We start from the raw sequence: 14,213 nt of genomic DNA, 5'->3' as shown, positions 1-14,213 counted from the left end.
AAGCAGGGGCATTTGGTGCCATCTACCAGTGCTTGGGTTGGTTGCGTTTTGCAGTTCATGTTCAGTACCTTGGCTCTCTGAACAACAGGAATGCAGGTGTGTGTTCCCAGGTGAAGGCAGGGTGGGTTGGTGTATGGTGGTGTTTTACTGTTCAAAAATTCATACATCACAAGGACTCAGGGGGCAAAGCACCAGTCTTGATGGCTTCTCTGTGTCTTAGGGTTCCCTGTAGGGCTGTGAGTACACAGCCTCTTGGATAGTACAAAGAGAAACTCATAAATGTGCTTGCTGAGCTGTGGCTTCGGCCAGATGCTGCTACTAAGGCTGCTGTAGACACAAAACCTGTGCTTCGAAGGACTTGCCACGTGCCCGGGCATTGGGAGCCTCCCCGACGAACCTCCAGGAGGACAAGAGCATCTCCCGCCCAGACTGCAGCCCTGTGCTTGAGCCTCCCAGCAGTGGGGAATGCCACAGGGAACACTGGCCGAGGAGGATTACACAGCCAGCTAGCCTGAGGACTTGAGTGGGGCAGGCCCAAACAGCAAGGGCAGGAGCAGTGCCCTGAGCTGAGCAGAGTTGAGGTAGACTACATGCCTGGCCTTGCAGGGCTCCGAGGGATGGCACTGCTCATCCACCCCAACCCTGCTGATAGGTGACAGGTGCCACTTCATCAAGGCCTTGAGACAGGGGCTCCCAGGACCAGTGTTGTGGGATGTGTTGTGCATACCTAGCGGGGCCTCACCAAGAGAGGCTGCACAATGGGTCCTACGTGCCGCCATCACTCTCTAAAAAGCACAGAGCCAAGGGCATCTGAGCTTTGTCTGCACCATGCCTTGTCCTGTATGTGCCCATCCTACCCCCATGTCACAGAGGCGCAGAGGAAGGATTAGATGGCAAATTGTTTTCTTCAGGTCACACGCAGCAAGCGCTGGCTAAGTTAGGCTTCTCAGCCCTGCCAGGCTGACCACAGAGCCCACAGACAGAACCACGGGACAGCCGTCTCCTTCACCACCTAGACCAGAGATATGGGACCACGGAAATTCACTGCAGGACAGACTTCTAAACAAGGGGCTCCAGGATTCAAGAGGAATCCTCCCGTCTTGGCCTCTAGATTTTTGAGATAAAATACGGGCCGAATTTTCCATTTGTGACGAGTCCAAGCAATAACCGCCACCCAAAAGGAACCTGCTAAATGCACGTCTCAGGCCAGAGAAGGTGCCGACTTGGGATTCAAACCAGAATAGAAAGGAGCAGCCTGGCTCTCGGCCCTGGCCTGCCATGTTTCTGAGCAATTAAAATGCTGTTAACAGAGACGTATTGTCCAAAAGGCAGGTTCTTCCATAAATATTAATTACCTGTATCCCACAGCCCCCATGGTGAGGAGAAAGGGAACGGTTTAGGGTTTATGTTGAGGAAGTTGTCTTGGCACCTTCCCTCCCTATTTTTCTCTTCTCCCCTGCTGTTGTAATACTGGCTCAAGACTGAGCCCTTAAAAGGCCTTCTTTGTCTCAAAACATGTTATTGAAAACAAGAGTCTAGAAATTAGGGCCAACCACAGCTTGAGAGAGCAGTGTGAGTATGAACAATCCAAGTGGGAGAGCCAGGCATAATGAATGCTGTGCAATGCTAAGTGAATGACTCACCTGCTTATCTCACCTGCAAAGCAACCAGAGCCCACCCTGCTGAGCTGCCTGGTGACTGACTATGGTCCAAACCGCACCCTGCTCTAGTTCATGCCTGTGTGCCCTCACCCCACCCCCTGCCTTTTCCCTTCATCTGGGTTTCTCAGGTTCCTCAGCTGTTTTGACAAGGCTTGTCCATCATTGCTTCTATGAGGGAAGCAAGGAGGAATGTAAGCTGTTTAAAGATGTTGGTCTGCTCTTGGAGCTGGCACTCTCTGGCAGTGGCAGTGTCTCCCCTATGGTTCCAGCTTCCACAGGCCTGCCTCTTCCCCCTAGCCCAGGTCTTGCTGGCAGCCTCATCCAGGGTCTAAGGACCACATGGACAGCCACACAGACAGGGCTCTGGTATCACCTTGCCTCCTGCTGGTTAGACCCCTTTCCCCCAGCTCTAAAAAGGAGCCAATGCTAATCTATGTAGCTTTTCCATTCCCTATACAACCCAATCCCAGAATCACAGTGTTCCTGTTTGAGACATCTACAATGGATTTTATGTCTTAACATGATCTCTGCTACCTTTCCAATGCAAGTCACCATTCTCTCTCATCCAGATACGTTATAGCTTCTCATAATAGCTCCTGACTTCCCAGGGCTGCTCATAAACCTAACTGGTAGCAAAATGCTGCTCACACCATGCCCAAGACCAAGCCACTCTGAGGGCTTTCCAAGACACGCAGAATGAGAGCCAAGAACCCAGTGAGAGCTCCTCTTTTCCCTACTCTGGCCCCCTTGCTACACTGTGCATATGTCAACCTCCCCACCCTGGTCTTTGCACCTGCAGTTTTTGCTATTGAAGACTTCTTCATGATGTGCCATTGGATGCTGTCTCTTTCCTTCAGGTCTCAACAGCTCCATCACCCAACCATACAGACCTTTCCTGAGCTCATGGTAGAAGGCAGCAACTCTCTCCCCACAGAACCCCTTATCACACCGGAGCAATGGTACTAGCACGCACTAGCACTGCACTGCTCATCCCATCTGCCTCCTCCCAGCAGAACTAAGGTTAGCTGACTTCTTCTGTAAGTGTCCACTAAGTAAACACTAATGAAATAATCGGCTTGGCTGCTCAGTCATAGGAGCAGCCCTAGATAATACATGAATACTTGGGCAGAGCTATGGGACAATAAAACCTGATACAATACCACTTAATAAAACGAGATGCACTCTGGATGTGGCTCATGATCCACAATTTTCCAAACTTTGCACAACAACCTCCACTAAGCAAAGACCTTGCTTAACCTCCTCATTGTGTATTCCCGGCCACTAAAAAGCATATAACACGTGTTGGTGACACAAGGAATATAGTAAAGCTGGTCATATGCTTCTTACTAACCCCTCTAAGAGTGACCAGGACATGGCAGAGCCTTTTTTATAGATTAACATAATTTGAGTCTGAGGTCAGAATCACCTGCCCATGTTATTGGGTACTGCTGAGAAGGGGGTTTCTTTGTTCAGAAATGTGCGAGAAATACCAAGTTAAGTCAGCTTCCTTCCTGCTGTACTGGCTGTAGCTTTGGTGGTACGCTACTGTGTACTGCAATTCTCCTGGGGTGGAGGAGGGGAAAGAAAGGTACAGCATGAAGCACTATCCACTACCAGGGCACTTCAAAAAGGTGAGGGTGGAAGGGAATGAAAGTGCAACTTTACTGTGGTGTAAACACATTTGGAATCTTTGCCTCTCTTCAGAAAGTTCACAGAAAATGTGTAGTATGACAAAAACTAGGAAATTTCTTTTCACACTAAAAAAAAAAAATGTTGATTTCATTTGTTCCAAGAAGTTTTATCACACTTCAGAGAGGGAATGAGTGGGACACAGCATGGGAAATAGGGCTACTATGAAGAAACTGACAGCACCTCAAGTGGAAAGAAATCTACCAATGTGGGGAGATGCTGAATGCCTGAGGGCTAGGAGTAAGGCAGACACATCCGGGACCAGTCTTCACCAGTAGCTCTCCCCGGCAAGAGGCTGGTCTGGTCTTACCAGGCAGTGTGTGGTTTCCCAGATGGCCTGAATGACCAGTCCACCTCACCCTCCCCAATGGTACTTAAGCATCCTATTCAATTACTGCCAGGTCGGATAAGGATGCTACTCCACTGTTTAACATCCCATTTGTTCTCCCAGGAATGAGACAAGCAAATTGCAGAGGAGCTTACATCGCTGAGAATGTTGAAGGCTTCATTCAGTGCTATGTCCAGCATCCCGATTCCTTTGGCAAAAAGTTTGTCCAGATGTTCCCTGAAGTGCTGAAATGGCAAAGCAAAGGCTCTGTTAGCGTCCCTCTTGTGACACAGAACACCCATCAAGGGCAGACAGGCACATTCCCAAAGTATGCTCAACCTGTCACAGTTGATCTACCTCCTACTCACATTCAAGCACAGGCATGGATTCAGTCAGCCGTTTACCTTCAGCATTCATGTTGTGCCTTCAGTTAGGAGCTATCCCCTAGCTAGCTCTAGTGGAAAGCAGTATTGAATTCATCTATACTTCCCAATTTCATCTCTTACGACACTCCTCCCCCACCTCCTACCCCCTTGTGCTCCCACGTCAGGGGCTCTTTGAGAACTATGCCCAGGTCCCTTTCACTGGGAACCCACACTCCATCTCACGCTCCCTGCCACATGCACCCCACATTCCAGAATCTCAGATTGGTTGTCATGATCTCCCCAGGGAGGCCTCCTCTGACCATCCGCTGCTGAGATAAACCTGAATGGGCCCTTTGCCACCTCACAGTGCCACCTCATACTCAGATGCACCTGCACTCAGCTCTTAAAAGCACCAATGCCTAATTCAATAAACTCTGTCCCCACTCAGGACTGTGAGATTCCATGAGACAGGACTTCACTTGATCTACCAGGAGCCAAGATGAAGATCAGATTACAATAGGATAACTGTAGGATGGCAAGGCTGAAATGCAAAAGACCATTTGGGAACAAACAGAACAGGACGAGCCGTGTGGAGTCCTGTGTGGCTGTGCTGGGTCTACAGCGAGTGGTCCAGCATGACCTGTGGAGTCTCTGCCCATGGTGCAGAAGGAACAGCCACCATGAAGTCAGCCAAGAGGCTGCTCTCCAGGTTCCCCTCACCGTACATGGTCTCTGCCTTCATACGTGTGTGTTTGCATGTGGCATTCCCCCAATAGCACCTGTTAGTCCTCAGTGACATACGTTGTCCCAGAACTTCTTTTTTTAAACATAACTGCAAGCCATTAATTTATCTTTTCATCCATGTGAGCTACCTGTGCTGCACTGATACAGGCAATGGCTGCTTTTATTGCTGGACACGTGAGTGGAATGTTACAACATGTTCCTGAGTTCCACTCAATTCACTTCCATCACAAGCTTAAGTGTGATTCTGTTTCTTCCTGCCAAAATATCTTTTCAAGGGTTTCCAAAATGTGTGTGGCGAGGGAAGGACTGGCTTTTCTCTCTTCTCTCCTACGCCCTTTCCTCCTACCCCATAACATGAACCACACCAGCACCCTGAGCTCACATTGTATTTTACGTCCAGAAGCAGGTAACTCCACCCGGGTCTTCGACATGGGAAACAGAGACCCAACCAACCGAACTACCACCTGCTGCTTCCCAGGGTGCTCCATAGCAGGAAGCTGAAATAAGCAGGGGTGTAAATGGGACCCATGCCCACCTGTCTCAAGCTTCTCTCCTTACAGAGAATCTGTACAAGCCAGAGCAAGGCATGTTATCCGCAGCAGCCTCTTGGTGCTCATGTGTTTAACAACCATCACTTTAATTATCCATAGCATGGGAAAATACATGATTTTGCTTAGAACCAGTCTTAACTATGCACCCCAAACATTATTAAGTCTGCAGGCAAAGGCTGCATCACACCCCCATCCCTGCAGCTTTACTCTTCTCTGAGTTGTGGATGCTCTGAGATCCAGAAACTATGATATTTAATTCCATCACATCATCATCATTGTGTGAGAGCCACTGGCACGCAGACCCTATGGCCACCAGGAAAACCAAACCTAAACTGAGATCAAGACACTGGGCTCTATTTTGGGTATAGCACTTCCCAGCTGAGACTTTGAGGCCAGAACCTTAGGTTCCAAGGCCTCCACTGTGCCCCTTGTGAAAAGGGGATGGGAAAGCCCTGACTGACCAAAGGACTGGTGGTACATCAGGACATCACAGCCATGGAAAGACTGAGTAGGACTCTGTCCCGATTCCCGCTCTGCCCCTCACCCCTCACCCCTCCGTGAGCCTTTTGGTACTTTCCTTAGCTGTGATTTTGTTTTCCTTTGCATGGGTCAGGGTACTGAACAGAGGAAAATAAGTCATCTGAAAATTAAAATATCTCCATTTCCTAATCACTAAAATAGAGGTAATCCTTGACCTTTGAGAATTAAAACAAAAAAACGAGAAAGTGTTTGACCTTAAAGCTCTTCTATGCCAACTTCCTGGCTGGCAAATTTATAATCTAACTCATCTTAGAACATGAGAAGGGTGAGGTTCTCTTACTTGGACAGATGCCCATGTCAGCGTTTGCTTCCTCCAAGGCCCCAGTGTCCTCAAGAACCTAGCCACAGGACACGAGGACGGAGGAGGTGTGAGCCAGGAAGCCGCTCAGCAAAGGCAGATCAGCAGGCGGACAGTTTCCATTATTTTTCTAAATTAAAATAAACCGTTTCTGGGAAATAGTGACAGTTCCATTTTATTATTAAACTTCAATTAAGGAGGAGGAGGGTGGCGTTTTTATCTCTGCTTCAGGCGACTCGAGGTAGCATATGCTGCTGCCCTAGGAATGGGCCTCACTTCCAAAGCAATTAACACAGCTTAATGCCTGGGGAGATGAGCCCACAGGAGCCATGGTGCCTGTGCCCTCATGCCAGTAGGTTGGGCACAGCCGCTTATCTCTGCCCAACAGTTGCAACTTCCAGGCCAGCCGGGGATCCTGGTAAACTCCCTTTCCCTCTGCCAGGAACTGACTGCTGCATTACGCTTCTAACTGGCGACAGGACTTGTGCTTCCTCCCTGTCTATTGATGATAATAAATGTTTGGGTCCTTTCCATGAACAGCAGAGGGGTAGAATGAAAGCTGGGCGTAAGGAGCCAAAACCATCCTCACCGCCACCACCTGTGGTGTTGCTGAGAACCAGTGGTCCTGGCTAGGGGTACAGACCAGATTTAGGGGGAAGGAGGGCAGCTGTCTGCTAGGAATTCCCATCATGGTCACCTGCCTACAGACCTGAATTTCACACCCAGCAGTGTGGGCCACCACTGCTGCAACCACACAGCTGTGGGAAGTTCAGAAACTGCAGGGCCTAGACCTCCATTGGCAGCCAACACTGGCCAAGAGATGCTGCATCACTGATACCCAACACTTCAAAGAGAAAGCACTGCTATGCTCCTGTTCTACAGAGAGCCCAACAGAGACTCAGAAGACAGCACAGCAAAGCATGTAAGAGGCAAGGTGAGCTTGAACATGCTGGGCTCTGAGACCCAGGGCACAGCTCTCAATGTCCTGATAGAATACAGCACTCACGCAGGCAGGCATGGAGACACCGGGTGCCTGGATAAAGTTCAACCCCTCCTGCTCAAGGTACTTCCATGGGTCAGGGACCTAGAGGCATGGGCCAGAGACATCTATGCTTGACAGGATATTTTGCTGCTCTCTTGAGGTGGTTAGCCATGTGACTTTTCAATCTGCAGCCTGTAAATCAAGCCAAGGAGCAATGGAATGCACACATGAGCACAGCAGCCATGGGTAGTTTAGGTATCTACTGTTCCTCATTGCTCTGTTCACACACAGCAGTTCCTGCGTCACAGAACCCAGGACTCTGCTTGGCAGCAGCAGCATCCCTGTCCCTGCTGTGCTTGGCCTGGCAGGTCCTGTGTACTGTGGTCATCAAGATGCTCACGGAATCTGGTGGTGAAGAACCTACAAGTAAGATGTGCAAGGGAAGAGCACATATAGAGTCACTCCATGTACACTTCTATCAGTGACATACCTGGTACCACTTTTTCCAAAAAATGAAAGACAGGGACATCTACAATTTGAGGGACAAAGTGCAGAACCTCCCAGGAGCTGCATCTCAGCCACTCACTTCCCCTCTGCATTATGTGGCACAAACACAAACATTGAAAGGCAGCAGCTGCTTGATGCCAGTGCCAAATTAGAGACAAGCTAGATCTCCTGGGTCTGAACAAAGAACGTTACATCAAAGAGGGTACACTGAATTAGCTACAACCTCATTTTGATGGCCAAAGCATTAATTATTCTACATGAGATGATGGTTATGAGATTAGAATTGGCAATTCTCTACAGGTAGGAAAGAGTTAAGGTGGAACAGCACCTTTACTAGCCCAGTCCTCATTTTCAAGTGATGCCTGAGAGGGTCACATGGATTCCTGTGCTGGAGCACAAGGCTGAATGTAGGGAACACGTGGCCTTGTGTGTGGGGAGCACCCTGCTCAGAGGTCACAAGCACTCACCACTGAATTTCTGGGAACCACGCTTCGTCAACCTGAGCAAAGCCACAGCCCCGACGCTGCAGACCAGCAGCACCTGCTTTGTGTCTTCACGTGGCCTGGCGACGTGAGTGTGAACAGCAGGCCTCACCCTTCACATCTCCCTGACATTTCCAAGGGTCCAGCTTCATCCCCTAGAAGCCTGCAGAGAAGCCTCGCTTGGCTTCAGATGCATGTCTCCAAGGAAGCAATGTTTTCATCAGCCGCAGAGAGTGAGCGCTGACAGAAGCCAGAGCTTCCGTTCAGGAGTATGCAGCTTCGAGCCTTCCACACAGATAAAGGAAAGCCGGGGCTGGAAATCTAGCAAGACCAGGAACTCCAATCACAGTGGCAAGCTCCATGGAAGCTTCCACGCTGAAGGGATGTGCGGGTGGGCCCATCTGCAGCAAAGCACCACCCGATGGTCATGCTCACATCCTTTTCACCTCTATGTGCAGCCAAATCCCTCCTGTGCCCTAAATGGCACACAGGAGCTAACATATCTGTTTGGAGTCACATTAGCCAGGTAAATGGTGTGAATCTAGTTCTGAGACAGTTTGGTAAAGCCTTGAGAGATGGGAAGGTCTCAGGACCAAGGATGCAGGCAGGCCTGGGTCTCTCTCATGGGTCCCAAGCTCTCCTCCTGCCAGGCTCTGGTCCACACAGCTGCCTTTCTCACCTGTCTCATCTCCTAGTGCTGCCTGACAAAAGAAATAATGCCCAATTAACTGAATTTCAGGTTCATAATATACTAAAAATATATTGTTTATCTGAAATTCAAATTTAACGTGGAGTTGTTGGTTTTGCTAACTTTATTCAAGACCAGCTTGCACAGTTACTACCACAAATGTTCCCAGAAACACTCTGGTTGGTTGAGCTTGGGTTACATATCTGCTGTGGTAGAGAACGAGCCAATCTTACCCAAATCTGCCTGGTATGCCCATTGCTGAGGTTGTAGTACCAAGAACTGGCAGCAGTACCACCCTCAACTTACGAAATGGATTTTCTCAGGATAATGAGATTTCATGGGGATTAAAAAAAAAAGGCAAGAAGAAAACAGCATATAAACAGCCCCCACTGGTCCAGGGAACGCATTCAAGGAACTAGTGCAGGTGCAGGCGCAGGTGGGCAGAGCACAAACGTACCCTCTGCCCCCCCATCCACACAGAGCTGCAGTGAGCAAAATGAGGGCTTGGGATAAGAAATAAGCAGTAGCTTTTCCCAAGGGAAATTACAACATGCCTCCAAAACAGTAGAGAATGGGTTTCCTGAAAACACCTACCCCCTGGAGCTGCTTGAAGCCTAGCAGAAAGAGGGGACCTGATACAGAAACTGAGATGATCCTGCCAGTGGCCAATGCATACTGGGTGCTCTCTCAGCACAGCAGCCATGTTCTGAGTGCTTGTGTGCTGTCTCTGCTTGAAGCCGCCCGATAATCCCAAGAGACAAGTAGATGCTCCTGTCAACCTCCCCGTAGCAGGGAAGAGATGGCTTCGTACGGCTTGTCTGGCTTTCACAGCTAATGAACAGCAAATCTGATACTTCCATCCAAGCACTGTGTCTCTAACATACAAACCTTTTTCTTCTCAGAAACTTTTTTAGAGTAGAAAATTTCAACTGTTTTCTCAATGAGTATTAATACTCTCTCAACCTTTCCTCCCCTCTCCCTTGGGGCAACCAGCCTTCAAGGTAAGCCCCAGTGCGTCTCATTTCCTCTTAGGCAGATCTTCCTGCAGGGCTCCCCTCTGTTCCAGGAATAGATACAGAAGAGGTAACGGTAAGCTGTCCGCAAGATGAATGTTGTAAGTGACACTATGGATTCCATCCTGGCCTCCTTCTGATTTTGATTGGATAAATCACTGTGGGGGAAACCAACTGCTGTGTTGGGGACAGCTTTTTATGGGTTCCCATGGGGTGAGAAACCAGAACTTGCCACCAATAGCTACTATGGAACTGAAATTTCTCGCAAACAGTTGACCTGAGAAGTCAATCTTTCACACTGGGAAACATTCAGGGAACTGCAGCCCCCAGCCAGCATCCTGAATACAAGTTCAGGAGGGACCCAGAGCTAGAACAATCCAGCTAGGCTAAGTCTGAATTTCTGGATCCAGAAATTACATAATAATAAATAAACATCATTTTAAGTGATTATAAATGTGTAGGTGGACTATTTTGAAGCACAGTTTAGATAGATTATTTCCCTTGTAAACATTTCAATGCCATGCACCAATGAAAGAAAGAGATCTAAGGATACTATTGGAAGATTAAAGATAGACCAGTTTCAAATTTCTCAGTCACTTTTCTGAAGCTGTACAGTCACCCTGGCAGGTAGGTGTGGAAATGAATGACCATGATGTCAGCCCTTCTAGACCTGGGGTTTTAAGCCAAGCGAGGTAAGCAGCCACCGTGCTGAATTCCACTGCTAGATTCACTCAGTGCAGACAGCCTCACCACACTAACGGCTATATCAGCCTGCTTCTTCCTGGCCAGCCGGGGGTGGTCTGATTCCAAAGCAGTTCACAGACACCCCTTCTTTCTCCCAGCTCAGCCAATGCAGGGGCTCCTCGTCTGCCCGTCCTAGCAATGCCAGATTGTGGAGGGTAGCAAAGGGTCCAGTCTGACCAGCCACCAAGGACTGGTGGGCTGCATGAGTTGGCTGAGCAACCCAGTCCTCCCAGGTGGCTAGCCAGTTGGCACCCTGCGGCTTGGAAGCTGGCCTTATCATCCCCACTCTACTCCCTGGCAGAGCAGAGCAAGGAGAACGAGGCAAGTGGCACAATGGGAAAAAGATAACAGGGCCCAGACTCTTTTCTGCACAGTCCTCTTGCTGCAGACTTTTGGAAAACACATAGTGGCACTAGGTATAAGTTAATATGATGCATTATTTTTTCAAAAACACAAACACTCCTTTAGCACATTGTACATATAATCGACCTATTTAAAAAAGAATATGCAGGCCCGGTGCAGTAGCCTAGAAGCTAAAGTCCTCGCCTTAAATTTTTCCAGGATCCTTTATGGGCAACGGTTCTAATCCTGGCAGCCCTATTTCCCACCCAGTTCCCTGCTTGTGGCTTGGGAAAGAAGTCAAAAATGGCCCAAAGCCTTGGGACCCTGCACCCATGTGGGAGACCTGGAAGAAGCTCCTGGCTCCTAGATTCGGACTGACTCAGCTTTGGCCATTGTGGCCACTTGGGGAGTGTAACAGTGCACAGAATATCTTCCTCTCTGTCTCTCCTCCTCTCTATATATCAGACTTTACAATAAAGTTAAATAAATCTTTAAAAAAAAAGAATATTCCATACAACTCCAGTAAGGCAGTAAGCACCTAAGTATGTCTTTCCCCATTATTCTTGTTTTACATCCTGCCAAAATCAAAACAGACGTTTCAAGGCAATACCATGTCTGAAATGTTGCTTTTCTCAGATTGTAATCCTTGTCCAGGTTTGAGAAGATTCTGCTCTGTGCCCCATCCCCTCTCTGGCACCGAGTCAGCAGAGTGAATGGATAACCGTGTGCCCCAGGCTTCATCATTCTGTTTCTAGTTTTCTGGAAACTTCTCATTTGAGTACAAAACTAACCATACTAAACTCACAAAGTAGCCAGATTCTGGTCAGCTGTTAGAGGAAAAATGGCTGCAGTGCTCAGGGCGTCTAAGGGGCATCCCCTGGAGCATGAGGACACAGGTCCAAGACCACATGACCAAGGTGAGGCTGGTTCTGTGCCAAGCAGGTGATATATAAGCTGGAATCTTGGAAATGGGACAAAAAGTAACAGGTGAAAAATTCAAAGTGTTTCAAAGGCCACCTAAGCAAGGCCTTTTACACCTCCTGATGCACGGACTATGTGACATTCATTGGCAGACAGAAACACCATACGACTCAAAGAAAAAGGCAGCTCAAGTCTACACAATCATACACAGGACCTTGTACCTGGAGAACAATGTTAACACCTGCTTGACTCCTGTGGACTGCATTCACACTTACATGACTTCAGCTGTGATTTTGAGGGGGAACCTTCAAAAGTTACTGCCATAGAAAGCATGATGATATCTCTGGGCTAGGACAGAGGCCAGACACAACCATCCCTTTTCACTCCTCCCTTGACTTCAAGCTGAGACAAGGAGGTGGGTCACAAGTACAAGTGCCCAACCCTACCTTGCGGTGAAGGGGAACCTAGAAAAGCCAGAAGTGTGGGAAGAGGCAATTCCAAAGATTCAGACATTGGAAAACTCTGGAAGATAGCAGGCAGATGCAACCACACAGTCTCTCTCAAATGCTATCGTTTTCAAATCAACTTATTTTTATTCCCACACCTCCCACTGGGTCAGGATCCTGAGGGAAGAAGGAATCAGAAATGGACTTCTTTTTAAAAAAATGCATTAATGCTACTCTGCTGCATAACACTGATTAAAACTCCATGCTTTTAGGAATGTATACTTAAGCGGCTTACCAGGGAGAAACAAAATAAAAGATTATAAACTAAATATGTTACAGCATTTATTCTAACTGTTACCAGGTACTTCTTTTTGTTTTTTTAAGATTTTATTTTTTTTATTTTTTTATTGGACAGGCGGATATACAGAGAGGAGAGACAGAGAGGAAGATCCCTCTTCCGGGTCTCCCAAGCGGCACAGGGTCCCAAAGCCTTGGGCCGTCCTCGACTGCTTTCCCGGGCCACAGGCAGGGAGCTAGAAGGGAAGCGGGGCTGCCGGGATAGAACCGGCGCCCATATGGGATCCCGGGCGTGCAAGGCGAGGACCTTAACCACTTGTGCCACCGCGCCAGACATTATAGATTAAATCGTCTTGCCCCAGAAGTTACAGCAAGGTCCCAAGCCCAAGTATCTTAGAAAGTGGTGTTGTTTGACAACATGGTCATTACTGCTGGAGTTAGTTAATATAAGTTCATTTGGTTGGACCCTGAATCAAGTATGCTTCATGATCTTAGGGGACACACACACACGGCATGGAAGTGATGCATCTTCCAGGCAAGAGACACCAAGGACTCGGACCAGGCCTAGCACCTAGAGCAGACAACGTAGGAACCTTGTGTAGGATGGTCTACCGAAACCACGACATCAAACTTTCAGCCACCAGAACTGTGAGACAATACATGTCTGTTGTTTCCAATCCAAGGACATGAATGCAACACTATTTCCCAGACTGTCACCTTCTATGCTTGCTTGAATAAATGGTGCTCTGGACAAACTCTGAAAAGGTTGCAGAATGATTTATCTACCCTCTCAGAGAGGGAGAGAAGACAGAAGCTGCAGAGTTGCAGAGAAAGAGGGGGAATCTTCCACTGCTGGTTCCCTCTCCAAATGGCCACAATGGTCAGGCTGATACAGACTGAAGCCAGCAGTCCAACATTCCATCTCTATATCTCAGATGGGTGGTAGGGACCCAAACACAGGGCACACCCTCTACCGCTTTTCCAGGTGTACTGGCAAGGAGCTAGATTGGAAACACAGCAGCCAGGACTCCAACCAGCACTGTGGTATGGCATTCAGCATTACAAGCAGTTGCTAAGCTGCAATGCTGAACCACCAAGACACAGGGACAGACATCAGACTTCCACAGCCACCCTTGTCATTTCAGGTACCAGTAGTGGCACACCCAGACCCCACTTGACCTCCCTTCTGGATTAGCCAGCTCAGGCTGTCATGACAACCTTCCACAGACCAAGGGGATGAAGCAGTAGATATGATTTTTCTCACAGTTCTGGGAGCCAGAATTTGCACATCAAGAAGTTGGCAGCGTTGGCTGCTCCTGCGGCCTCCTCCTGGCTTGCAGATGGCCTTTCCTCTGAAAACATTTATCCCTGAGGGCTCTTGCTCTTTTTAGGACAGGACATCTCCCTTACAACTCCGTGTAATAATTAAAGTTCATTAGAGATCAGGGGTCGGATATGTGAATTTGGTCAGGGAACAAGGGCAAAATTCAACTCATAACACCTCGTAACCTTGCTGGACGAAAACAGATGAGATTAAATTGTTCAAGGTCACTAGCAAGCCTGAGAGTCCAGGCAGCAACACAACGGCCTTAGTATCATGAGCTCCATTCACCTC

The 14,213-nt window shown here is 48.4% G+C and overlaps 1 protein-coding gene across 1 annotated transcript in view; it reads right to left on the bottom strand.

Annotated features, from left to right (window-relative positions):
* CACNA2D3 (calcium voltage-gated channel auxiliary subunit alpha2delta 3) overlaps nucleotides 1–14,213 on the bottom strand; it is a 696,258-nt gene that overhangs the window by 321,934 nt on the left and 360,111 nt on the right. Inside the window, exon 10 of the mRNA XM_040994648.1 lies at nucleotides 3,834–3,923. Coding sequence (XP_040850582.1) covers nucleotides 3,834–3,923 — 90 coding nt within the window. The remainder of the gene's footprint in view (nucleotides 1–3,833; nucleotides 3,924–14,213) is intronic.

Source organism: Ochotona curzoniae, unplaced genomic scaffold (genome assembly GCF_017591425.1).
Source record: "Ochotona curzoniae isolate NIBS_2020 unplaced genomic scaffold, NIBS_Ocur_1.0 contig_908, whole genome shotgun sequence".
Lineage (NCBI taxonomy): Eukaryota > Metazoa > Chordata > Mammalia > Lagomorpha > Ochotonidae > Ochotona > Ochotona curzoniae.
The sequence above is the reverse complement of the archived record's forward strand: the minus strand, read 5'-3'. Positions and strand labels throughout refer to the sequence as shown.